This window comes from Emydura macquarii, unplaced genomic scaffold (genome assembly GCF_026122565.2).
Source record: "Emydura macquarii macquarii isolate MOO-44397 ecotype Brisbane River unplaced genomic scaffold, CSIRO-AGI_Emac_v2 contig_306, whole genome shotgun sequence".
NCBI lineage: Eukaryota > Metazoa > Chordata > Testudines > Chelidae > Emydura > Emydura macquarii.
Window position 1 is genome coordinate 3,221,954 of NW_027130443.1, and position 27,973 is coordinate 3,249,926.

The following is a 27,973-nucleotide window of genomic DNA, read 5'->3' on the forward strand; positions in this document are numbered from 1 at the left end:
GCTTTTTTTAGTAGTTTAGCACAGATTGTATTTGCTTTTTTTCCTCTGCAGCTGCCTGATTGTCTACTTCTGGTTCCAAATGAGGTGTGTAGTTGACTAGTCAGTTCGTAACTGTTATTCGTAACTCTGAGGTGCTACTGTATAACTGTACTGACACCTCCCTATCTCTACTGGAAATACCTCACCTGATGCATCCTAGGACCGCATTAGCTTTTTTCATGGCCACATCACATTGGTGGCTTAGTCATCCTGTGATCAATCAATAGGCCCAGATTTAGGTACCTGCAGGGTTAGGCAACTGCTGAACAGGGGTTTTGTGGATCACAATGTGCCTAAAACTGGGACTTGGCACCTAAATCCCTTTGTGGATCTAGGCCAAAGTACCAGATAGTTGTTCAAGTGGGAATCAGTCTCACTATTTCTCCCCACCCCATCTCAGACAAATTTTCATCTTCATGAAAAGATGCTAAATTTAGATTGCTAAATTGTTTCATTGGAAGACCCTCATCCTAGCTTTAGCTGTGCCACAGTCATACTTCATTACTTAGTATCTTAGATGAAAATCAAGAATGGTTTCCTTTTTACTCTGGATATGGTTGGGATGATAGCATGCTGCAACAAGGTCTACTCCCTTAAATAAGCCTAGAGAATGGTAAGAAACCCTGTTCTCTACAAAGCAGATCTTGGACAGATCACCCTGTTACAAGATCTATCTTGAAAATATGGTAATTTCCAGTTGGGTCCCTGCATTCAGCATGAGACGAAGAGGGAGAAATCCACTTAGGTGGGGCCAACCATTCTCCACAGACATTGTGGCTAGTGTGCAAGAGACAGGATTATTTTAAGTTTCTCACATTGTATTCAAACAGCTTTGAAAATTTTAAAAGCTGGTTTAAGACATACCTACGTGCTTGCAGACATGAGATCTATTTCACAGGAGCACAGGCACTCTAGGTGCCTAAACTACTTGCTCTATTTATACCAAGACTTTTCTAAGCATAAGATTTGCTGCCGGTAATGGATGCATCAACGTTTGAAAGCTTTCAGTAACTGGCATTTATTATCAAAGTCATACCGTATACATCCGTAATGTCAACAAGATGCCACAACTACAAAGAAGATTGTGCACATTGCAGTTTCAATGCAAAACAGTAAAATGGAAATCCATTTGTTAAAAAAAGTAATTAAAATTACTCCAGAAAGCAACTGAATTGTTGTAATGTCTTTACATCCAGTCAAATTAAAATGGTTAACAAGAAAAATACAAATTCAAAATATCTGGTATCAGTGTTTAAAAAGGCAACTAATTTAAGCATTTCTATCAATTCGCACATCAATTTCCCTGCCACGAAGCTGTATCCCATTCATCATTCGACAAGCTCTCTCAGCCACTTCTGGAGACTCAAATCTAACAACTCCACATCCTTTGGACTTCCCATTCTCCATCTTGATGTCTGCGTACAGCACATGACCTGCAAAAAAAAGGGGTTGCGTTTAGTATAATAAAAATCACTGCTTTAGGCTCAATATCCAACCAGGTTCCTACATGAAATGACCTTGTGATTAAAAGACACTGAATGTTCTCCAGTGAAGCATTCCAAAAAGTGATAAAAACATGTACATTTAGAACATTTTTTGGAGTCTAATGTAGCAGAAACATTTCAGGTGTGATTGACTACACTGTTTTAGATAAATGATTGTTCTCAAAATTAAACATTTACCTCACTGAAGATATTTGATTGGAATTGGTTTCTCTTTCTAGTGATCTACCCCATTCAAGCATTTCCCAGTTTTAAGCAGCAGCAGCTTGGCTCTCAGTTTTCAGAGAGCCACCCATGACCTGCTCCCCTTGTTAAGGAGTTCACAGGAAGCGGCCATAGATGCTCCTCTCTCTATTTTGTAATAAAAGCCACAGTGCAGTATTGTTATTCACTGGTGGAATGAACAAGGAATCAAGCATATGGGACTAACTGTAGATAAGTAAAACTCAAACTCGTCAACTTCATATGTGGCATCCCCCTTCCACGATATCCCTACAAAGCCATTCCAGCAAATACATTAGCCACATCATTGTTAGTTTAGTCTGTTGGATCTACCTATCAGTATCCAGAAATCCTTCCAGCACAGCAAGGAAAATACATGTCAATTAGCTAAATGGCTCTAAACACAATTTGTGTCCTCTGAATTATTTCTACATGGAAGGCATACATCTATGCCAGCAGTTCTCATACCATGACCCTACATAATAAGAGTTTCTGAATCCACCTCCCATCTAGTCCAGAAGACAAGTCCTTCTGGACCTACTGGAAATCTGCCACTCTCTCCATGTTGAGAACCCATGATGTCTGTAATGCACTCTTGTAAATGAAACCATTTCCTCTCTTCACTTTAGTGTTACGTTACTGGAGAAGATTTAAAGATTAAGTTTAAATCTATTCAGATTCCTTTCATCTTTTATTGGATGAATTTGGTAAAACACAGGACTAGAGTTTTAAAATGCAGAAAAGCCACGGAATGTTGGTATTAACCTGTAGCCAGAAAGTGGAATTCTAGGATCATGGATCAATGTTACAGAAAACAGGGGTCTCTAATTTAGTACTGAGCAGGTCTGTGGCATATTTACACTAAAGTTTTCCATCAGAGTGGTACTTAAAATGGTCTGATCTATTAAACGCCTATAAGAAACAATTATCTAAAGTTACAGGGGGGAATGGGATTATAAATGAGCCTGATGTACTCAGGCTGTCTCTAACTATTGCAAGAAATATGTACAATTATTGCATGTTATTTTTGATGGAGAGCATTGACAGAGGATAAAAACTGACAGTTGACGACTGTAAAAAGCAATTATTCAAAATACTAGTTTTTGCTAATATCTAGTATTTTCCTAGCTTTGAATGAAGTTTTGGTTAAGTAGTTACAGGGAGTAGTTGACCTTATAATTCAGAAAGAATTATTGATGTTACATAATGATTTTTTCCTACAAATAAGTTGTTTTGGAGGTTCTTTAGTAGTATAAAGTAACTTACCACACTCATTAAATTTGTCCTTCAGCATTTTCCATGTGAAATCAAAAGGAAGCTGGAGGGGGGAAAAAAAGCAGTCAGCCACTAAGAATCTGTTCCATGGTTTATCAAAATAATAATGTTCCCTAAGAGTTGCTAGCATTGAAGCGTAAAACACATGGAACATACAGCATAGCACTCTCCGTGCTTGCAGATGCAGAAGGTTTGTCTTCTAGTTACTATCAATTAAAATGAAAGATTTTTCTACTTGGAGCCTATATAAACTGTTACCTATGCAGCATTAATACATTTGATGGACACTACACAAATACTTTAGTCTAACTGAAGCCACCAAAATGTGCAATAGAAACAACTAAGCTCTAGTATTTCTTCATTCTGTAAGCACCAACACAAAAGAGTTCTGTGCAGTTGAACTAAATTATAAAAGTGTTACTCACATTTCTCACAAATATCTGGCAGGCTTTTCTGGCCACCCCAGCTGCAGGTCCTCCGGTTCCTCCAAGAGAGCCTGAAAAACTGCCTGCGAAGTTTCCACGATCCATGTCCATTGTTCTTTCAAAACTGCTTCCCATTGCAAGTCCCATCCGATCTATACCTGCCCCCATTCCCTGCCCCATGGTAGGCCCCATTCTTTCCATATTAGTGGCACCCATGCGATCCAATCCCATTCTGTCCATACTAGTTGCACCAATGCGATCTAATCCTATTCTCTCCATACTAGTTGCCCCCATACGATCTAGTCCAGTTGGCATTCTATCTATAACTTGACCCATTCCAGCTCCCATTCCAGCAGGCACCATACGATCCATACTGAGACCCATCCTATCCATACCAGAACCCATGCGATCTACTCCTGATCCCATTCTGTCCATAGTCGTACTAACACGATCCATAGCAGTACCCATTCTATCAATACCAAAACCTATTCCAGAACCCATTCTTTCTATACCAGAACCCATTCGCTCAATGGTTGGGCCCATTCTATCAATGCTGGAAGCTATGTGGTCTATGCTCAGAGGGGCCATTCGATCAATTCCTGAACCCATTCGATCTACATTAGAACTCATGCGATCCAAAACAAGACCCATTCTATCTATTTCAGACCCTACTCTTTCCATCCCATGCCCCATCCCAGAAGGAATTCTTTCTATTCCTGCACCCATACGATCAATGCCGGGTGCCATCCTCTCAATTCCAGGAATGCTGGCACTTCCACCTAGAACACAATACATCAAGATTTCATTATTTGTGATCATGTGAACAGGATATTACGTTTGACGCACTTGGATATTCTTGATGTTTGAAATGGAACAATCTGTTCACTTGAACAATTTTTAGGGACCTCTGAATTCTGTAGTTGCAGAATCTGAAGCAGAACTGTGCTTGAGAACCTAGGTTCTTAATTAGAAGTCAAGTTTCTAGCCCCTGTATGTAAAGAAACCCTTCAAATGTGAACCGGGTGTAAAGGGGTGCAGTGTTTTAAGCCATCTGCAAATTCAAGAAAATAGTTGTGTTCACAGCTCACAGCAATAATTTAAGTGTCATTCCAGCTGTCAGAACATTAGCCTGCTCATGCACTGGCAGATATTGGGCTTGGCCAGTGAGATAGCTAGTAGCTGGGAAGTGGAATGTGTTCAAGACCTTTCTCCCAAAGACTGAAACAGACTCTCTCCTGCCAGCCAGAGGTGGTAAAGAGATGTAAGCTAAGAGTTTTAGCTTTCTCCTGTTGCCAAAGTCACCAGATTCCCTGCAGTAACTTCAACAGTGCAAGTATTATCTGCCAAAGTCTACAGTATATTTAGCTTTTTAATGTGGAGTTAAAATTTTTTGAATCTATCTTTGATTTTAGTGTACTGATTGTATCATTATTCCTCCATTTCTGAGCACTCCTAGATCTGCTATGGAATTTTTATCTGTTGCGGAAACCAAACAGCTTTTCAATACAATTTAGCTGCCAGCTGCAGTGGAATACAGGGTCTCATTAGCGGAGTTTATAGGTAATTTCATTACTTTTTAGAGTTCTGTATATCTGCCTAAGGTATATTAGGATTGCAACCAAGTCCTATTTTTGCCACCTATAATTTATACTTGGAAAATCTGTTTGACCTGAAAAGTGTCAGATTTATTCTTAAGGCAACACTGGTGACAAGTTTTCTGTGAACTAGAGGAGTAATTTCAGCTACCAGCCATGTCTCAAGTTTCTTTGAGCACATCTAGCCCCAAGACAGCTATGATACTCCAAAACTTTCCCTCGTCTCCTTGAAAAGATGTGCACTGGATAGAAAACAACTTAAGTGTTTGACTTTTGGCAACTGTCTGAGAAGAGTTAGGCACTAGATGCGTATGTGAGAGCATGCTACCTTCTACTGAGCAACTTTAGCTTAACAAAACATATGGTCTTTGTACTGCTGACAGCTAGCATCTTCAGCTCATGCGTAGCCAGTAGTCTCAGCTAGTAGGTGTGTTTATTATGAAGGGATAAGCTCTTGCTATTTAAATATTGCATCCTCATTTGTATCTTAAGGCAAAATCTGAATCCCACCTGTGACTCAAAGGAAAAAAGGCATGTTTGGGCTCAGTCTCATTCCTAGCTTTCCAGTATTTCTGAAGAGTGATTACTACACTGAGGTATTCTGATATTTTTGCAAACACTTCATTTGCATCCCTCTACTTGCCTACTGACACCACAGTACACCACAAAATTTGAACAGTAATAAAAGAGCCTGAAGTTTATTTTGTCTTTCTTTCTGGGCCCAGATAGCACAATATGCCAGGGAATGGTTCTCCCCGAATCATTTGAAACATCTGACGTGTGAAAGATGGCAGGAAGACTGCTGGGCAAGATGCACGCTGCTTGAACGAGTGTTTCTTCACACTGAGGATCATGCATACTGAATAATAAAAAGTTTCCCTTAAATTTACAATCTGATCTAAATCTAACCTAAAACTTATTCTAAAAACTAACTATAAAGTTTAGCTAACAAACTAAGGTGAAGGCACTACACCTTAGTGAATTTGAGAGAGCTCGTGATACACATCCTTTTACTGCTGTGGTTAGCAGGTAGATTTTAAACACTGACTCATTCAAAAAGAAGTTTGGTTACTTTAACCAGACTTCTTTGAGAGCAGATAAACGAAGGTATTTTAATTTGGACTCTGCAGGAACAGGGAAGGTGGGTGGGTGGTGTGAATATGCAGAGTCCACCTGGAAGAACTCTGGCTACAGATAACTTACCTTCATTTCTTCGAGTGTCCTCTGCATATTCCCATTCTTGGGATAGTTTGGCAAGCAATATAGTAAATTGATGGAGGGATGTGGAGTTCTACTTGCACAAGGATTGGAGTATCGCTCTACCAAACTGGGATTGGAAGCCATAGCCAATGCATAATGCTTTGTGACACTGAAATCATTTCCATGTACCAGCTTTGCATATCTCAATAAGGAGAACGTGTTTATTAAAAGATGTAGATTGTTACTGCTCTAGTAGAATGAGATCTAAGTGGACTGGGAGAGAAGTTCCTCTACGACAGTCTTCAATGAACTGTGTCACCTACCTAGACAGGGACTGAGATGAATGACTTTTCCTTTGGAGTTAGCAGCATATGAAAACTTGAAGATCTACAACACTTTTTCTATCTAAGGAGTATGATAGTACTCCCTTGGCATCTGAAGAATGTAACCTGGCCTCCCCTTTAAATAAATGAGGTTTTGGAAAGAATGCTGGTAGATTAATGGTTTAATTTACATGAAAAACAGCTTTATGAAGAAATTTAGGGTGTGGTCAAATAACCACTTTGTTCTTATAAAAGTGGTATAAGGGGGTAGTCCACTAACAATGCATATAGTTCCTAATTCTCCTTGCAGGAACAGTAAAAGACTGCCATTTCAAAACCAGACAATTCTGTCATGAAGCTGATGGAGAAAAAGAGTTAAAACATTGTCTAGTCAACTTCCAAACAGCCAGTACTATTTTTAAAGAGTGAAAGTTACTGTATGTTAGTTTGAACATAACTTCCTTTGTAAGGGTTTGGTCTTTATATTTTTAGATTCGTGTTAAAAGGAAGTTAATTTTGGGGCACAGTTAAGGTTGTGTTGTGATAAAATACATTACTTTCTAAAGTTTTATGTGGGGAAAAATAAGATTTATAATGTCATTCACTGTTCATTGAATTGTTTTATGTGCTTGGAGGTTTTGTAAGTGATGTGACAGGCAAGTACATTGCTGTCACTTGGCAATTTTAGATTTTTAATTTAAAACTGTCTGGCATATGACAAGTGAGATTAACTCTTCACATTATAAAGTTGAATTTTTCAGCAGCAGGACTTATGACTTGCATGATCCATGTTTTGTTTTATGCAACTTAAACATTTCATTCAGCTCTTTAAATGATGAATTTATAATTATCCTGGGTTTTCAACAAAGATAGCAGACCTCAGAGAGCAAACCAAGGAAAAAGAGGGCAGGCTACCCTGTCTGATGGCAACTGCGAATGTGTGTTGATCAGTGGAAGTGAAATTGAAAACCAGTCAGTAAAAAGACACACTAAAGCTTCCAAGTAGTCATTTGCATTCTTTCATGAAGTACAACGATGTACCTTTCACTATCTCAAGTTCTTCTAACATCTAGTGTATTGCAGGCATTACTCTTCTCCACTAGTTTGTGGTTTTGGGTAAAACATATGTAAGTAGATTGATTAATATGAAAATCAGATGCCACTTTAAAGAGAAATCTTGGATGAAGGTACGTTATCCTTTAAAAAGAGTGTATAAGGCAGTTCCAGCCATCCTCCTGGCTGAAATGATAGCTACTAAAAAAGCCTCCAGTGATAGATGCAGCAATCAGCATATTGCTAAAGACTCAGAGGCCCCCTAAACCCTGACAAAACAAAATTCAAGTCCCAGGGTGGGATGGGAGAACACAAGTTCCCTTATCTGATGGTACAACCTATGAAAACTCCGCAAAGATCTGATTGTCATATCATGAGAGGACGGAAAGCTGATATAGCTGTCAAGTGATAAAACATAAAAGTTTGGCAATTAGTTCTAGGTGCAGTGAGTAATCCAGGAGATGCTGGATTGAGGAATGCATTGACAAGAGACCAAATGGAAAAAAACACTTCCACTTTGACATACAAGTAGACCTGGTGCAGGGCTTTCTACTGTTTAACAAGTCATTTGCTTGGAGCAAGTTCACGGAGTCCTCTAGGATTTAGCCAGAGTCTCCAGGCTGTTAAATGAAGCACCCATAAGCTTTGGTGCAGAAGCTCACTGTGATCTTACAAGATTAAGTCGAAGTCCAATGGAAGCAAAATCACAGCTTCCAGTGACAGATTCAGGTGTGTGGAGAACCTGAGTGGCCCTGGCAGCACTGGGACTACTAATATAGCCCATGCATGATCCTGTTTGATGTTTGGCAACACTCAGAGGTAGCAGAGCTTGTTCAACCAGGGTATCAGGAAAGTGTCTGATAGAACTGGGACTGCAACTTCGTTGATAGCATTTTCTGTTGGTTTTGGTTGCAAGTAAACCTATATGGGGATTCCCCCACTGCTGAAAGATTAATCTAGCTACATCTGGGCAGACACCCCACTCGTGGTGACTCAAACTATTCATTTCGCCAGTCTGCTCGCTCATTCTGTGCCCCAGAAGGAAAGAGGCTTTGACAAAGATTGAATTGGCAATCCAAAAGTTCCATAGGTGAACTGCCTTGGCCCAGTGAGGAACAGCAAGCTCCCCCCTTGCCTTTTGAGGTAAAACATTGCCACTGTTGTCTGAGAGCTGAGGTTTCCCCTGACCTGAGACAGGAAAGCCTGACAGGCTAGGCAGACAATCTGGAGTTTCCTGAGGCTGATATATAGGGAGAGGTCTCTTTAAGGGCCATAAATACCAGTTATGGTGACGGGCTCATCTGAGTCCCCTCTCCAGGGCAGACATGTCCATCACCAACATCAGTGATGGTTGAGAGGGGACAAAGGGGCAACACCTGCACCAACACTGACTGGGTCTGTCCCCAGTCTAGAGAAGTCAATACTCAAAAGGGCACATTCAGCACAGAGTTCAGATGGTGATGACTTGGTGAATAAACAGAGGTCAGGCGGCTCTAAATAGTCTTGAGATGCAGTCCGGCATGCTGGACTATGTATGTGTATAAGGCCATATGCCACAGAGACTGAGACAGTTTTGAGTTGTTGTGACTGGGTGAGCATTGAGATCTGCAACAATGGACCGAATCATTTGGAACCTCATGTCTGAAAGAAAAGCTCTGGCTTCCAGTACTGCTGCTATCAACTTTATCCTCTGATCTGGACAAAGTGGATTTTTCCAAGTTAATCAGTAGCCGAGGGTTTCACAAGTTGACTGAATGACAGATCGACTGGACAATACCTGAGCCCTGGAACAGCTTTGACTAGCCAGTCAGCCATATACGGGTAGACTGTACTCGTAGCCTCCTCAGGAAAGTAACTACCACTGTCATACCTTTTGTGAAAACCCAATGAACTGCTGACAGACCAACAGTAGCATGGCGAACAAGTAATGCGAGTGCTTCACTACAAATCTGAGATACTTTCTGTGACCCTGACAAAAATTGCCACATGAAAGTAGGTGTATTAAGTTGAAGGTGGCATACCGGAATCCAGGGAGGGAATAAAAATGCCAGGGTGACCATGCAAAAAACTCTTGAGATCAGTTAAGATAGTGAAGGTCTCAAATTGGTCAAAGACCTCCCTTTGCTTTCAGGATTAAGAAATAATAGGAATAGAACCCCTTACTTCTGAGACACTGTGGAATCTCCTCTATGGCTCCTACCCTAAGGCAAGAATGAACCTCTGGAGGAGTTCCTCATGAGAGTTGTCCCCGAAGGATGCAGAGGGAGGGACAGAAACAAATTGGAGGGTACATCCCACTTCCACAATTCTTAAGACCCCTCAGCCCAAAGCAATCCAGGACTAAGTACTGAAGAGGTGGCTGTTTGAAAATATAGGGGTAATGGAGCCCAGAATTCTGAAAACTAGCATGGTGTCCTTGAATGAACCATCAAAATGCCTGTTTAGCACCCCATTGGGTGTCGGGATAGAACAGACATTGATAGAGGCAGAAGGAGGAGGTCATCTGCATCTGTAATCCTGCAGGTCCTGATGAGGCACAGGGGCAGACTAACAGTGGGTCTGCTGCGGGCAAAAACATTTCCTAAACAAGGCAGCCATATACAGCACCAAAGCCTCTGAAGTCTCCCCAGAGTCCTTCAAGCCATGAAGCTTAGAGTCTGTTCACTCTGAAAAAAGCGAAGACCTTTCAAAGGCCAGATCTTGTAAGAGGAGATTACTTATTGTAACTGGAGGTTCTTTGTGTGGTCCTTATCTGGACTCCAGATGTGGGTGTGCCTGCATGCCATGCACCAGATCTGGAACTGTTTGTAGTAGTCTCAGTTGACCCGCAGGTGCATCATGTGCATGTTGCATCTGAGGCTATAAGAGGCAGTGCAGGTCAATGCCATTCCAGTGTCCCTCTTGCCAGTAAGCAAAGTAGTCAGAACAGAGGGGATGGAGCGCAGGTATTAGAATGTAAATAGCGACCACATATCTTGGAGAACCTCCAAGTAAATACAGTAAATAACCTCTTGTTCCTCGAGTGGTGATCCCTATACGGATTCCAGACATGTGAGAGTAGCAAGCTGTGCTCAGCATAGAGGTAGGTGTGAGGACTTGCGAGAAGTCAGTCTGAGAGACGGCACGACTGATTGCTGCCACGGGCATAGTGAGTGGTCAAGGTGTAGACAGAGGACCAAGTGGCTGCCTTACAAGTGTCCTGCCACAGTACATCCACAAAGTAGGCCGATATGGCAGCGTGTGCCCACGTCAAGTGAGCTGTGACTCCAGAGAAGGCAGAGGCTTGTGAGAGTGTAGCATTCCTCAATGCAACAGGAGATCCATTCAGGGATGCCTTTCAAGGAGAGGACTTGGCCCCAACAATGTTCTGTAATGGCAAGGAAGAACACGGGTGAAGAACGGAAGACATGGATGTGGTGGAGGTAAAAAGCCAGCACCCAGTAGACAGAGAACGCAATGTTTGTGCCCTGGTGGAGGTGTGCGTTTTGGGATAGAAGATTGGAAGATGGATGCTTTGGTGGAGGTGGAACAGGGAGGCCACCTTTATGATAGTCTCCCTATGCCTCTACCCTAAGTTTGTCTTTGGGGAGTTCAGCCATCATGGCCACCAGCTCACTAAATGAGTCTCACTGAGGTGATGGCCACCAAGATCACCACCTCCATGGAGAGGTGGGCAAGAAAGAAGGTCATGAGGGGCTCAAAGGGGTTCATCCACACTGACAAGGACCCTGTTCCTCTACCTCTACAGCCCCCTCGGCTCTCCCATGTCTGCCCAAACAACCATTTTGACTCTCCCATCAAGAACTACGAGCCTCCTCCAACAGCACCCCAGGTCACCACACAAACCAGGAGTGAGTTGGGTAAACAGGAAGCCCGTACCCTTAGATGTAACGAAGTATCATAACTCCACACCCTTCGGAGTAGAGGCGCAGTAGGGCAGCGTCTGTCAGACTGACAGCCAATTGAAGGATGGCCTGGTGGATAGGGAGGGACAGTCTGGGAAGGCCTAGGCAGTTGCAGAATAGCCAAGAGCTGGTTTTGCAGGTCCTGGACTTCAACTGTGAGATTAAGAACCACAGCCAAGTGCCAAAGTGGATTGTGATACTGGCTGTGGTTGCCCAGTTGGGGGATGGAAGGTGGAATGAGTGCTACGTCCGGGGATGACGACGCTCCAGTGCAGACAGGCAGTGCCAGTAGTGCAGCAACTTCCTCTGGTTTGTCATAAACAGAGGGAGGTGTGGTGCTGGCAGGTGATGATGGATAAGGGAGCAGCAGTGGAACCCTACAGTCCCAGTAGGGGTTCCAGGGAGGCCAATAAGCCAAACATAAAAGTTGCCAGGCATCAGCAGGCCCCAGTGGTAGCGGAACTACTGTTCAGAGGAGGGGCTGTACGTGGGAATGTAAGGCAGCTGGTGCCAAGGATCCAGACTGCAGGAGCACACAAAGGTTCAGGTTTGGAAAACCACACACTCCAAGGATGGGTCTGGCAGAGGCAGCACCATTGGTGTGAGGCAGGTGGAAGCAGTCTGCCGCTCCAGGAGGAGGAGAGGTTCATCCACCAGAGAGGGATGCAGTAAGGCATTCAGGGACCAGAGTGCTGAGGGGACTCAGCATAGCAGAGTTTCAGCTCAGCTATGACAATCAGCAGGGTCAGGCAACCCAGCATGCGGGGAACCGGCTGTGGCAGTCCAGAGGGGCCTGGTGGCATCGACTGTGTCAGTGGTGAAGATGGTGGCCGGTGACTGTGGCTGCAGGCACTGCCTGCAGCTCACAGTGATGCTTTGCCTTATGCTCCATCCAGGGCTTCTTGGGATCCAGAGCAGCTGGCTCGACATGCCACTTCTCACCCGACCTGACGCAGCTCAGGGAGGCAACGCTGCATTTGGAGGTGTTCCTTGTTGGGGAGCCACCCTTGTGCCCATATCTGTGCTTCTGATGCACACAGTGGGGCTTCGGTGGTCATGGCGGTACCGGAGGTGTTAGTACACAGAAGGAAGACCGGAGGGCACTGACCAGTGGAGATGGGCACAGTTCCAAGGACTGCAGCAAAGAGCTGTGCACAGACATCACAGAAGCCATGGAACTAGCAGCCAAATATGCTGTATCCAGTGCAGCCTGCAGCAACGCTCTCTATAGATTCCTCCCCCTCCATTAACTGAAAAGAAGCCCTGGCTAGCATCCTCCTGCAACATGTCCCTAAACTTTAACATGAGTCCCAAACATTAAAATCAGTGTCTCAAAAGAGCTCGTTGGTTGGCAATTCTGAGTTGCAATCCCCAGTAGAATACGCTTTTCCAAATAAAGCTAGTTTTTTTACATCCTTTGATTTGGAGCTTGCTGCCTGTTGGCCCTGTGGTTCCAGTTCATTGGCCGCTGATATCACCAGAGACTGGGGGGCAGGGGTATGAGAGTACAGATATTTAAACCCCTGGAAGAGAACAGTATATGCATATTTACATTCAACCCTTTTTGAGGTGGGAGGAAGGGATGAAGGGGTCTGCCAGAGACTTACTGGGGTCCATATCTGCTTTATTAGTTGGTCAGGTCACATGCAGCAGTGGAAAGCTCCTCCACCTGGATCCCCTAACTTGAGGTCAAACTCTTCAATAGCTCTTGGTGAGCTTTATCCTTGTGGGTGGGGCTTTGAGATGGCCCCTGAGAAGCCTGCCTCATCAGGACAGGAGGATGAAAAAGCCATCTTAGGCGGAGGCTGCTCCTCCTTCACTAGCTATCCAGCAGGTGCTCCTGAGCTGTCTCTTGCTGCTCAGCACCAGGCCCAGGCCCAGGCCCAGAAACAGGTAGTGCCTGGTGAGTAGATTCCCCATGCCTCTCTGAGGACAGAGAAGAAAGGCCTCAATTGGGACCTAGAAACCAGGAGAGGGCCACTGGACCGATGGCAGACCCCAGTGACTCCCTGGCCATGTGCTTGATCCTATTCCAGCCAGGGGATCCAGAGGCAACCCAAGGTGGCCAGAGGCAATGCCTTGGTGGAGAGTAGCAGGACTGGTTCAAGGCTGGAAAATGCAGGACCCAGTCTCCAATTCAGACGAGGATGAATCCTCTTTTCCCAAACAGGCGGTCTGCGCCGGGCAGTGCCAGAGACCGGTGCAGTCGAAGAGTGTAGAGCAGCCAGTATTGCAGGTTTCAAATACATTTTAGGGAATACAGTAAATTTTAGTCAAAGTTGTAACTAGATTCTCATACCACAGCAGAAGAGATTCCAAACATTAATTGTAATTATTGTATGCACAATTCAGATGAATAGTGCATAGCACAAATACAGCCTTCATTTGCTTACCTATTCCCCTGTCCAGGGTGTCTCCAAAACTACGAGACATTCCCATCTCATTTCTTCCAAAGTCTCTGTCAAATCCTCCACCCATCGCACGATCCATCTCTGGATAAAGTATTAATTTAATTTAGTACATTTCCAGGACAACTTAGACATCCTGAAAAGAAGGTGTCTTCTGTAATGTTTCACAGTTCACTTGCTAAAACAAGTGTTTTTGCCAGGTACTGCTTCTTAGAGATAAAGACCTTCTCCAGGTGTGTGGGGGGTGTGTGTAGTTTTTTGTTTGTTTGTTTGTTTTTCACACATGTGGAAATTTCAATTCCCCACATTTCCTTTTCATAGCGGTTCTTGGCGAGGTGTTTAGAAGACCTGTATCTATGGGTCATAGGACTAACCCAAGCTCCTGCTCTGTCCCTTAACAGAGCAGCAACACTCGCCTCTCAACCTACTCATGAGAGTGAAGGAGCTAAAACTTGTCAGCTACAACTGTAATATCACTCTATCCAGGTCTTCCCAAGAGCTAACCAAGATTTCCTCAAAGTTAGGATTTAATATTTCAGTGTAAGAAAGTGGTCAGGAAAAGCTAGAGAAGTTTTAAGTTGTTTTATATCCCATAAGAGGAAACAAGTGTTTGCTTTTAAATGTGAATATGCAAGGGAAAGATTGTTTGTGCTCATTTTTGCTTCTTCATGATGAATAAAGAAAGGCTGAATGAGTTTTCAAAATGCAAGAAGTTTCCTACTTTTATTTACATGTGAAGGTAAGGTCTGAGCCATCCCAGAAGACTAGGGAATTGAGTAAAAGAAGACTATCCCAAGTGAAACCTGAGCAATTGAGAGGGGAAAGGAGTTTTTAGTCAAGCTGCTTGGAACTGTTTGTTGGCATCATTAACTCAAGTGTTCAACAAGTGGAAAATGAGATCTTTGTTAAAGATGCATCACTCCCATTCCTGCAAGAAAAGACTGAGAAAATGCGTTTTCTCCAGGGAGACCTACAGCAAAAGTTAAACTTGATACTGCTTTTATAGGTGGTGGTAAAAACAAGCAAAAAATAAAGTTAAAGCTTTCAGATTCTCTTTATACATCATAAAGGAAATGTGTTCTTTTCCTTTTTTTGTAGGTAGCCTTAAAGCATGCAATGCTCCAACAGGACTGCCAACAATTACTAATTCAATCACAGTCCAGATTTTAAATGAGTTCCATGACAAGACATTTACTAAGATTGAGGATCTATAATGTAACAATTAGTGTCTCACCACTCATTCTGCCCATATTCATTCCAGACGGAAAGCGACCCAGGTTGTCCATGCCACCAAAAGGACCCTCCATCGCTGAAATAAATATCTTTATCTTAAAGAGATACTATAAACATTACAAACTGCATTTCAAATAAACCACCAGACTGGATCAGAATGCGTTATTCCACCCGTTTACTCTTTGGTAATACTACTAGGAATATTCTAGGGAAAATGGCCACATGCCAAATGCCATCTTAAAATAGTACACCTTGGAGGCATAAGGGAATGTTCACAACATTAAAACTAGCATTAAATAAGCAATTCCTTATAACCAACTGTTCAGTTTAGTCTCAAAATGGAATATGGCCATAAGCCCATGCCCTGGGCTTGTAAATATTCAGCAGCAGTCTTTAAGAGTCACAAGTGGTTAACACCTTGGTTTATATTTCATCTGAAGATCTCACCCTTCCAGGAGCTCACCCCCCATTAGCACACCACCTGGCAAAATGTATTATTTCTTTAAAAACAAGAGTCACTACTGACTCAGTGACTGTTTCCAAATTAACAAAATGCTTACTGGAATTATTCTCTCTAAATTAAGATATTTCCAGAAAAATGTCAGACAACATAAATTTTATTTAATTCCAAAGACAGATATCCCAAAAGCTATTTGCACTTCAGAACTGTGTATACAGTAGCTTACCTCCCATTTTATTCATTCCAAAGCCCATGCCTTCCATTCCCATTCCTCAAAATAAAAAAGAAAGCTTTATTTACAGATTGAATTAGCCTGATTAAGCTTCTGAAGTCACTTTGCAGTAATGGGAACTTAGTGAACGAGTGAATCGCCTATTAATAAGAGCTCTTTGGGGAGAAGATGACAAGAAACCCTTTCTAAAAAGGGCTAAGCAGCAGAAAAATCATGAGCTTACACAAACTGAAAGTTGTTAGAAAAGCAACTTCTCAATTGGTTCTTTAACAGCAGCACGTAAGGAATCCGGTATTCATTTTCTAGGCAATTTAGAATTATGGATTCTAAAAGGAGTGCAAGTTATCAGTTACTACTGTTTGGTATCTAGCAGAAAGTCACAAATCAGTTACGAATTATTACAATACTTTGAAACACAACACCTTTAGGTATCTGACTTGGAACTTCTCTGTTCTATTTTGACAAGAAGCAAACTATAGGTCATTACAGCCTCAAGTTAATTGCTACTTCCCTATTGGGTATAAAAAGAAAGCCTGCCTCAAAATCCCACCTCAGGTGGATATTACCACAGAGGGATGCTGATAAGCAGGAACACTGTATCAAGTAGTTAGAGCTCTAAATGTAGATTTCTGAAATCAAGACTTTTTCCAAACTCATTAACAAATTTTCAATGGAAAACTGCTTTAAAAGTTTAACAACCCCTTGTAGCATTTGCTCCTAGTGCCCAAGAACTAGAAAATGAGAGATGTATTAGCATGGGGTTCCCAAGCTGTGGTATATGTACCACTGGTGATGTGAACTTGATGTTCCATCTATTCCCAATAAAATCTGGGTGTCCCTATACTAGACAGACCAATTAAGGAGGAGAAAGACTTATTTTAGCAGTTTGGATTATTAAAGCACATGTTTTGGGTTCTCTTTACTGGAAAAATAGCAATCCTAGGTGATATGAAAAGGACTTCATGACACATGCACACAGTAGAGGTGTAATTTTCTTACCTCCAGGTCCCATGTTGGGCATTCCCATGCCTTTGTTTAAGTGATTTGCATCAATAGGCTGACCTCCTGGTCCTAATCCCATGCCAATACCACCAAGCCCATCTAAAGAAAACAGTAAATTCTTTATTTTCTAGCACAGATAATAGCAAACTTTGTTCTTAATGGGAGAAAATTACTATTTTGTTCTGAAGATCTCAGTGGATTCCCACTCTTGAGACTATTTCTAGCACTTGAGCAAGTGGGAATTCTCAAAGCTCTGAAGTTGACTCTGAAGTAGAGAAGGTGGTGTGAACCCCCCACCCCCCACTTCCTCAAGCATCCCCCACCCCATCTAGTTACTTTCCAAGGTCAACTCTGATGCAAGAGCTGAAAGTCTTCTAAACAGCAAGATGGAAAAAAGAATGACTTTTGGAAGTTAGAGGATAAGCAGTAAGTGAATATAAAAATGAACACCCCTCAATTTGAGATCAGTGGAGAACACCTCATCCTTTTCAGAGAATTGTCCTTGATCATTCAATAGCCAACTTCCTTCCTACATAGAGATGTACTTACTAGGGATTGTAGATGCTTCTCTATGAATACTTAAATGCTTTAGAGTCCAAAGCATAAAGCCAGACTCCTTTCTTCAAGAGGCATGATGTTTCCAGACACCATCATGACTCTCTCTTCACCCATAATTGACTGATGGTCCTGAAACACAGAGGCTGACCCTTCTCCGGTGCCTTGGATATCAGGGAATACCTGGAATAAAAGCCCTTTTCCACCTTGCCTAGTAACATCAGCTGTATGGTACTCTGCCAAGGACGCTTTCCTGCACCATTCCTGCAGTACAGCAAACTCTCGCAAGCTAAAAATTTAAGGTGTTAATTCTGAAGAAAACTTACGAGGAAGCTGTTGGGGTCGTTCTGGAGGGAAGAAGTCTCCCTTTGGAAAGGCTCGCTCATCCTGAAAACAGTTAAATAATAATATTAGACCACACACGAGATTTCTGGGAGCATCTTTTAAATGGAAGATGCAGCACCCTGAAAGCTATGGCAATTCCTGCCAAACATCCATAGCTGTATTGTGGACTTACTGACAAGTAGGTGGTTCATAAACATGGCCATTTCCTGAAGTTACATTTTGGGGGATTACTGTAGAAGAGAATCCTCCATGGAAGAGACACTGGCACTGTAACTTTGCAGTTTCAAAGGCTGTTACTTGGGCCTCCTCAGTGCAGCCTGAGAAACAGCAGTAGGGGAAACTTGGAAATCTGAGTTTAGTTACACTAACGAGATCAAATGTATTTAAATCGTTTAAGTGCTTGCTGGTGGTGTAAATAAAATTTTAACCTGCAAAAAAAAAGGTTTTGTAAAAGCAACTGTAGCTGTCCTCAAGAGTGCTCTAAAGAGATCCCATCCATAGGGCAGATATGTATCCGTGAACAAAACGTTACTCCAGCTCTGAGCAATGAAACCAATTCAAAATTCAGATTCATTTGATCCTTTGCCTCTGTTACGCTGCCACACCACCATTATATGGTGGTTGCTTTTGCCTTCTATATATACCTGGGCTGGGGTTTGAAGCAACAGCATGGTGGTGAAGAGTTCTGGGTGCTTAACCAGTCTCATGACCTCACATTTCATCCTATAAACTAAATGCATTGCAAGAATCCTCACATTTGCATCTCCATTTCTCCCCTTGCCTTCCCCTGCCACACCACATTAACGAATTGCTTGGTTCTCAACTTGAGAGTGTCCAATGGACCACAATTTGAATGCCACAGCCATGAGATTGCCAACACAAGTACTGATCTCAATATATAGTAAGAGGTCTTTGAATACACTTACCATTTTTACATGCATTGGTCTGTCAAAAAGCAGCTGCCCATTGAACATTGCTAATACTTAAGTTAAGGATGATCTTTCAAAATGTTAGTCCAAAAATCTTACTGCAAAAAAGGACAACAAAATTAACAGCGGTGCAGCTTCAAATTTCTGGCAGTGTATCAGCCCCACCCCACCGTAGGGAAGCTCTTAAGCAAAGTAGACAGCCATGAAATAAGAGGAAGGTCCTCTAATGGATCAGTAACTGGTTAAGAGCTAGGACACAAAAAGTAGGAATAAATGGACAGTTTTCACAGTGAAGAGACACGAATACCAGGGTCCCTCCAGAGATCTGTACTGGGACCAGTGCTGTTCAACACATTCATAAGTGATCTGGAAAAAGGGGTAAACAGTGAGGTGGCAAAGTTTGTAGACAAATACAAAATTACTCATGAAAGTTAAGTCCAAGACTGACTGAAGAGTTACAAAGAGATCTCACTAAACTGTGTGACTGGGCATCAAATGGCAGATTAATTCAATGTTCATAAGTGCAAAGTAATACACTTTGGAAAACAATCCCAGCTACACATACAAAATGAATACTGTGTGCAGTTCTGATCGTCCCAACTCAAAAAATATATTAGAATTGGAAAAAGTACAGAGAAGAGCAACAAAAGTGATTGGGGTATAGAACAGCTATTCTATGAAGAGAGATTAAAAAATGGGGACTGTTCATCTTAGGAAAGAGCCAACTAACAGGGAAGATGATAGAAGTCTATAAAACCACGAATGTTGTGGAGAAAGTTAAGGAAATATTATTTACCCTTTCACATAACACAAGAACCAGGGGCTAACCCAATGAAATTAATAGGCAGCAGGTTTAAAACATAAAGGAAGTCCTTCACACAATGGACAGTCAGTCTGTGAAACTCATTGCCAGGGGATGTTGTGAAGGCTATAGGTATAACTGGGTACAAAAAGAATTAGATAAATTCATGGAGGATAGGTCCATCAATGAAAAGCCAAGATGTTAAGGAGTACACCACCACACTCTGGGTGTCCCTAAAGCTCTGATTGCCAGACATTGTGGCTTGGTGACAGGGGATGAATTATTCAATAGTTGCCCTATTCCATTGATTCCTTCTGGAGCATCTAGCACTGGTCACCAACGGAAGACAGGATGCTGGGCTAGATGGACCACTGGTCTGACCCAGGATGGCCATTCTTATGTTCTTACATTCTCAGGGAGAGATTGAGGTTGTAGCACAACCAGCTCAGCTTCCTTTGTCTCCCTCCCTGGAACGTAAAATTCACTGGTTGAAGTTTCAAAGGTATCTTAATTTTAGTGTTTTTTGGTTGGCGAATATTAAGATTATAAATATACTTAATCCTAACCAAAAGTCATTAAGACATTATATATCATTAAAAACTATACAGCTGAAAGTCAGACAGTTTAAATTTCTCTAAACATTAACTCTGTCCTCCGGAAAACTTTAGCAGCTTTGCTTAGTCTTGAAATTCTTAAACTCAGACATATATATTGTATTTAATTATTAAGTACACCCAAGAGGCAGCTGTGTATATTTCCAGCCAAACATATGCAGTATATTGCAAAACGGAGCCCCTTTCCAATACATTGTTGTTTCCTCAGTCAACTATTTACTTAAGCTAGGCAGAAATCAGGTTTCCTTTCCACCCCGGTTGTTCCAGATTTCCTTAGCATCTATGAAAGGGTGCCAACGTACTACCACGAAGCAAAAGGATGATGCTTAAATTCAGTATTAGAGACAAAAGCACTGAGTTTAACTAATGCCAATTCTACTAGTCTGCCATTTGCTTTCACATGAGAAATCAGATGGGACATGGACTGGAAGTTTTGTCTGGTACCTAGAAAAGCCTCATTTTAAGTGTATTTGCTTCGCTATTGCAGAATTTCCTCAGAAAGGATACATATAGCCTGAACAGCTTCAATAGATTGCTCAAAAGTAACAGTGCCAATCCCACGACTTTTGCCATCTTTGTCTTCTAGTATGTCAGCTCGAACCACCACGCCAGCCATGCTGAACACTTCCTTCAGTTTCTTCCAGCCAACCTTGTAATCCAACTGGAGGAAAACATATTGCTTAGCAACATTACAGAAAGTTTCACCCAATAGTAGCATCAAATATTGCTTACTGAAAGCTTCTTGAACTAGGATACTATAGATTTGAGAATCCAATCATCTTTGCAAAAAATGGCATAAAGTGTTAATTCAGATATAGTCAACTATGAAAGTTTCAAACCAGAACAAAGTGAATACAAGCCGTTCACGTATAGTGAGTACCTGAACTCCAGAAGAACCCCACCTGATCAGTATTGGTGACAGGACCCTTCAACTGAGTTATGCTACTGTGTATTTGCACAGGAAAAAGTAATGCATAATAAAGCAATGTTTCTTTATACAGCTAGATGTAGTTGAGTTTTAATTTATACTTAGCGTGATGAAGTGGAGGTATTTTTGGTATTTTGTCCACCTTGCGCAGGAAGGAGACACAGAACTGCAGAGGGACATGGGGACAGGTCTGGGGATGGCTGGGGGAATGAGGCCAGTCCCCGTGAGGGGCCAGTGGGAAGCCCCGAGAAAGGGGCTCTCCAGGTGGTCACTGCTGTAACTTATAATTAAGCTACTAGTGAAGTTCTTCTATGCCAGGGGTGGCCAACCAGTCAGAGACGAAGAGCCCTAAAATACCTATAGATACAGCAAAGAGCCACATTTACCTTACACTCCCCCGAAAATTCCCGCTGATCCATCAGTTTCGGCAACAGCTTGTCAATTTCACATTTGAAAGTAAAAAAATGTTGGCACCCCATACAATGCACGGAGCCGCATTTGATAGAACAAAGAGCCACATTTGCATGAGCAAAGAGCCGCATGCGGCTTGCGAGCCGTGGGTTGGCCACCCCTGTTCTATGCTGTAATCCTGAGAAATAATAAACTCTTCTGACTTTCACACTGGCTGTGAATCGCTTCTGACTGCAGATGCGGGTGCATGGCTCCTTGGGGGTGCAGGGCTCCCCAGAGTCCTGGCAAAGGGGACTCATTGGGGCAGTTTGGATAGAGCTGGGGTGCTGAACCCTCCAAGGCCAGATGTAGAAGACAATTGCACTGGTGTGTGGAGACCCAGGGTGGCAGACTCCGAAGCAGCAGAGTCCTGTCTGGCTGTGTCGAAAGGCATCCAGAGCACGATCCCTGGGGGACTTCATCACATGTGGTGGCACCCCGCGGACGAGAGCGTCTGGCAGTAAGTGATTCAGGAGCAGTGGGTCTAACGGGAGCGTTAGAGGGAACAGTGGGAGATGGAGTACCAGCCTCTCCTTAGGAAGGACATTGTAGAACTGAGCAGAGAGGTTTGCGCATTGGAAGGCACACAAGGGTGCAGCTGATTACACGGCTGGAGGAGAGCGACTGGTCCCAAGAACTGGACCCTCACCCAAATGGGAAGTCCAGGGGGGGCTCGGAGTCGCTGGAGTGGCAGCCAGGTGTCCTCCAGAGGCACTTCCACAGCCAGCAGGGGAGCCTCATGGCCAAGCTCCCCCCTGGATGTGAGACGGTTGGAGATTGGAACTGCATCTGAGAGAGCTAGAGCAGTAAGAAAAGTAAAGACAGCTTGACAGAGAAGAGAATGAGAAGCAAAGACAATATGTGAGAGGAAAAAAGAGAGGAGAAAGTAAAACAGAGGAGGCATGAACTGGAGTTGGCTGACGGAGGGACCCTCCCCCATAAGGAGTGGGGGCGGACCCCAGGGTACTCTGCTCCACAGGGCACCTAGATGCTAAGCTGCTTGTCCCATTCAAGGAGGGAGGGAATATAGATGCCTACACCTCACTGATTTCGAGAAGACTTGTAACTTGCACCAGGTGGACCCTGCAGATCTGCCGCGGTACTTGACATCCTTCCTGGGGTGAGAAGCCATAGAAGCATTCAACCAGACAGATGGGGTGGAGACCGGGGACTATGAGCGGTTCAAGGAGGCTCTACTGCTCAAGTTTGAGCTGACCCGCAAGGCGTACCGGAAGAGACCCTGGGGGTGATCTACCTGGAAACCACCACCCTGATGAGAGATTATATCTGCAAACGGGGCATTGGAGCTGGGGCTGTGAGCAGGGAGGATGTATTTGAACTGATGGGTTTGGAACAACTGTATATCTGTCCCCCTGACCTGAAGCTGTGGTTGGTGGATAAGAAGCCTAAGGATCTGTGGAGTGCAAGCGAACTGGCTGATGAGTTCATGGACAGTCGGTTAGGACATGGACTGAGTCAAAAGGGGGACAGGACCAGATCGGGGGGGTACTGATGTTATAGCTGATGCTTTGTCATGGAGAGAGGGGCCTGAACTTCCTCAAGTCACTGGCTGAGGTGACCCCACTCAGTTCAGTCTCAAAAGGGGGGAGAGTTATTTAATAAAGACATCCTCTGTGAAGAATAAGCAATCTTTGTCTCTTGCACACGGTGGTCACAACTCACATTGATACACTGTGCAAGCTGGATAGCAGTTACAGCATGGCACAGTGCTATGTACAAAAAGACACCTTATTGATGCTCATTGTCAAAATATTTCCTCAAGGCCTCCCTGATTCCAATGGCCCCCCATTTTGCCCCTCTAATAGCCCTGACATCCGGTTGTTCATATTCAGCCGCAAAGCGATCCACCTCTGTGCTCCACCCGGGGGAAACTTTTCACCATTAGCTTCACAAATATTATGAAGCACACAGCAGGGAGCTATAACCATGGGATTATTTTCCTCATTTAGGTCTTATCGGCAGCAAGCTTTTGATCTGCCAAATGCACATTCAACGGTCAACAACTGATTGAGCAGGTGCCGAATGAAGTGCTCCTTGCTGCTATCCAGGTTGTCCTTATAAGGCATCATGAGCCATGACAATAAGGGGTAGGCTGGGTCTCCCAGGATCACTATGGGCATTTCTACATCCCCCATTGGAATCTTTTGGTCTGGAAACAAAAGTCCCTGCTCGCAGCTTTCTGTACAGGCCAGTGGTCCTGAAAAATGCATGAATCATGCACCTTCCCTGACCAACCCGCATTAAGGTCAGTGAAATGCCCACAGTGAGCCACAAGCATCTGCAGTACCATAGAGAAGTACCCTTTTCTATAGATGTACTCAGCTGCAAGATGGTCCAGGGCCAAAATTGGGATATACATGCCATCTATCACCCCACCACACTTAGGGAACCCCATTACTGCAAAGCCATCCACTATTTCATGCACATTTTCAAGACTCTCAGTTCTTCGTAGCAGAATGCGATTAATGGTCCTGCACACTTGCGATAACAGTTCCAGTGGTGGACTTCCTGACTCCAAATTGATTAACAACTGACCAATAGCAGTCTGAAGTTGCCACATGGTGATCACCACATGTTCCTCCACTGAGATGGCAGCTCTCATTCTGGTGTGCTTGTGCTGCAGGGCAGAAGTGAGCTCTACAAAGAGTTCCATGAAGGTGGCTTTGCACATTCGAAAGTTCTGCAGCCACTGCTCATCATCCCAGACCTGCATAACGATGTGATACCACCACTCAGTGCTTGTTTCACGTGCCGAAAGGCAGCGGTGTACCATGTGCAGATGCTCCATGAATGCAAACAGTAATCCGGTGTTGTTTGCATTGCACACAGCAAGTCAAGTGCCTCAGATTCGAGTTCCGACTGGAACCTCATGACATACTACATGACCATCTGTGATGTATTCAGAACACTGACAACAAGAGAGCTGTGCACAATCTATCTTTTCAAATAGAGATGCCTGGCACTCAGGAAATTGGGGCGTTGAAAAATGCCACGAAATGCAGACAAACCCATGAAATGACGTTACTGAAATCACTGCATCATGGGGACGTTGAGCCCGCCCGCATGATGGACTGTGATCCTCTCCACCTTCCCACAACTTCTAGTGGCATAAGGTAGCGAGTTGCACAGTGGAATAGCTGCCCACAGTGCCCTGCTCTCACTGTCGATGCTAGAGCACCAACTGTGGATGTGCTTCAGCGACAGTGAGTGCTGTGTGGACAGGCACAAGCGTAATTACAACGCTTTTTGACTACCACTGTAACTTGCATTGACAGACTTTCTAGTGTACAGAAGACCTACGACACTATTCAGACTTCAAGGTCAGAAGGGACCATCATGATCATCTAGTCGGATTACTCAGTACAAGTAAATTTGCCACAGTAGAGCCTGATTCCTGGCAAATCTCTCTTAATTTGGAGAGCAGTGCCTAATCCAATTAAATCCCAAATCTTCTGGTCAGACACCACATTGTACTTACGTTTGCAACAAAGACTGTGCTTCCAAGTCTTCCAGCCTGTAAGGCATGGATAATCTCATTGGGTATGTTGGGATTATTGAGGATGCTGGGTGGTATATTGATCATTCCAGGGCCACCTGGTCCTGGGCCAATACCCATCCCACCAGCTACTGCCATGGCCTTCTGCATTGCTCTTCTGGCATGCTCCCCATCAGGATCCTTCAATCAGAAAGAGTAACATGTACAACAAGATGGTAAGCCCAGTATGACACTACAGAGCCAACACTTTATTCCCAGTAACACATGGAGATTTAATGGCACAACTCCCATGATTCACTAATAGAGTCATCAGGAAAAAAATTATAAACCTGCCTCAAGCAACGCTTCACTGCCTGTTTTTGAGAGACGTTAATAGGTAAGAGAAACAATCTGATAGCGAATCAAGTATCACACTTGAAAAGTTCCAACTGAATGGAATATGGGTTTCACTGAAAGCTGTCTGAAGGAGCATGAAGGGCAATAAGTGACAGCACATTCCAGATAGCATGGGTGGAACCTACTTACTCAGGAACTTGGGATCCAAATTATAAATGCTTAATAAAGACCCTGGAAGACAGGTTAACAGCAAGCTACTGTGCAAAGGATACTAAACTTAGATGGAGTGAACACCAGCGTAGACAGATAACAGTGACCCAGAGATGCAGAAAATTAAGACTCAGTCTAGAATAGAGGCCCTGTCTACATGGGTACAGTGTAGGTTTTAAAAAGCTAACACTAATTACAATGTTTTAATTATGGAGTGATTTTTTTTTAAAAACTCCCAATAGATATTTCCTTGTAGCAACTGGTACTCTAAACACAGCAGCATTACACTGGTGCATGAGAAAGAGTGAAATTGACAAGCGGGAGTGTTCCAACAAATACAGAACTCAGTTTTAATAAGAACATTTTACCTCAATGTTACAAATATATGTTAACAAGCTATGATTATCTGGCATGATTCCTTTAATAAGTTTATGCAAGTGTTAGGAAGCTGTTTCCAAGCCAGGGTATCAGTTAGCCTGTTCTGAATGGTTTCCTAAGGGAAGTGGCTAAGGCCCTCCTGCTTGATTTAAATTGGAATGGTCAAATCGACTGGAGAATATACTAAGCCTGCCATGGAAGTAGAGTGCCTGAATTTAAGTTTCTTATTCCATTGCTTAATCCTATGGACCACTTATAGTAGTTTGACAGAAAAGGGGTGACAGAGTACCCATGCAAACTGAAGTCCTCCCTTTAGCCAGAGAGCAAGCAAGCAGATTCTCACAGCTTCTGCAAAAACCCCTCTAGTTAAAAGTTAGTTCCATTTCCATATTCATTCAGCCTACAATACTGCCAGCAAGGGGCTCTAATTAATACCAACTGGGATGGTGGATTTTTCTATGCTGATAACTGATCATTGGTAACTGAAGTGAGACCAGACAACAGTGAGATGGCAGTAATTTTATTAACTCCGGGACCAAATTCAAACTGAGTCTCACCCATTTATCCACAGAATTCTATACTAGCAAGAAAATAGCAAAATAGCAAAGTTGAAATAGAGTTGAAATGAAAGTTAGGAAAAGAGGTGGTTATAATCTGCCTAAGGGGGCGAGATAGCATTTCCACATATAGCTATCCCAAGGACAGCTTGATTTTCTATCCCAAGAGTTAGTACTAATGTTGAGGCTACATTCCCAGATCTTATGAAATTAGTCTCAAAGGCAGATTCAGGTTCTGCAATGCTAGAACTATACTACCTGCAAATACCTCAACTGAATATTAGTTACTGTATCAAAGCTCTGAATATCTGTAGTATTATTTATAAACCCTGAAATATTTAAAATGGAAATAAGTCTCCAGAGACCTACAGGGACAGGCTTACTCAATGTTCAGGTTTCCACATTTTACAAACACTTCCATAACATTCTTTGGAGCGGAGTTATGGAAAGATTCAGAGGGCTTAAAGTATGTGTATGTTTTACATGTCAAAAATTGGAAGTGTACCAGAAACAGACAAAAAGATACCAAGCAAAAGTGGCCAATCACCTTTAAATTTGGCCTATTGCGCACAAGTTCATTTTACCTTAATTTCAGAAGAATGTGTCAGGTTAAGTAAAGCATATGCCTACAACTAAAAGTTGGGACAACACAGATCTTCGCTGGTGAACTGATTTCAAATAGAGGTTTTAGTTTATTATTTTATGTGCATACCTCTTTTGGTGATTTCATATCCAAATTAGGCAAGCATAAAGGTTATTAGATTAAAAACATTCTCTTCACTTTAAAAACCAAGACACTGAGAACAACTAAGTCTTACTTCTTTCACTTTCAGAGGTCTTCCACTGAGACTATGCTTGTTCAGAACCTCAGCAGCCTTCTTCATGCTTTCTTCCATCTTAAATTCAACAACACTGTGAGGAGACAAGATCAGACAACTAAGAATGTTGCTTGCGTTTGAAATTTCCCACCCCATAACAACTGATGAATAAACTTACGCGCATCCCTTGACGTGGTGATTTCATGGACGAGTAGCAAGGAGGGGAGGAGGGAAAGAGAGAGAAGAAGGTAAGTAAAGAACAAAATGCCCAAAAAGTTAACTTTAAAAAGATTTAAAATTCATTAAAAGCTACTTGGTTTATAATTTAACCCTAAAAAAGATAACAAATACAAGCCTACCCAATATAACCTTCGTTACCCGAATTCCATAAGATACTAATTCCTATGCATTGCATTATCAGGGTTATACTGTAGTTTCTGAAGTTGTAATAAGCAAAACTAAGTCCATGTTCTCCAAGAAACCACCACACACCTTACATTTCCTGTTCTCTGTAGCCTGTCAAAATCCTCACCATATTCCTTCATCCTAAATCCATATCCCTTCAGTACACGTAAGTGAGCTCATGCTATGATTTTTCTAAAACATTCCTTCACTTAAGGTAAAGTAGCTTGACACCTACTAAAGTTACGCATGTCTTAA

General features: G+C 42.8%; 1 protein-coding gene across 2 annotated transcripts; it reads right to left on the reverse strand.

Moving 5' to 3' along the window:
• Positions 1 to 1,032: 1,032 nt before the first annotated feature.
• HNRNPM (heterogeneous nuclear ribonucleoprotein M) lies at positions 1,033 to 27,631 on the reverse strand. 2 transcript variants are annotated; one of them, XM_067557023.1, is made up of 13 exons: positions 27,492 to 27,631; positions 27,314 to 27,407; positions 24,997 to 25,194; positions 20,627 to 20,780; positions 18,701 to 18,750; positions 17,756 to 17,816; positions 16,872 to 16,973; positions 15,867 to 15,911; positions 15,182 to 15,256; positions 13,933 to 14,031; positions 3,464 to 4,242; positions 3,030 to 3,081; positions 1,033 to 1,472 (listed from the first exon to the last, which is right to left on the reverse strand). In XM_067557023.1, the coding sequence occupies exons 2-13, from the start codon at positions 27,389 to 27,391 to the stop codon at positions 1,309 to 1,311; spliced, it is 1,857 nt and encodes a 618-aa protein (XP_067413124.1). In that variant the 5' UTR covers positions 27,392 to 27,407; positions 27,492 to 27,631; the 3' UTR covers positions 1,033 to 1,308. The 2 variants fall into 2 exon arrangements, with proteins under 2 accessions (XP_067413124.1, XP_067413132.1); XM_067557031.1 differs by lacking the exon at positions 13,933 to 14,031.
• Positions 27,632 to 27,973: the final 342 nt, after the last annotated feature.

Coding starts and splice junctions, on each gene's coding strand:
- HNRNPM (XM_067557023.1), bottom strand. CDS start 27,391: ATGGAAGAAAGCATGAAGAAGGCTGCTGAGGTTCTGAACAAGCATAGT. Junction 25,195..27,313: donor GACCTCTGAAAGTGAAAGAA/GTAAGACTTAGT, acceptor TTCTGATTGAAG/GATCCTGATGGGGAGCATGC. Junction 15,257..15,866: donor TGGAATGAATAAAATGGGAG/GTAAGCTACTGT, acceptor TATTTATTTCAG/CGATGGAGGGTCCTTTTGGT.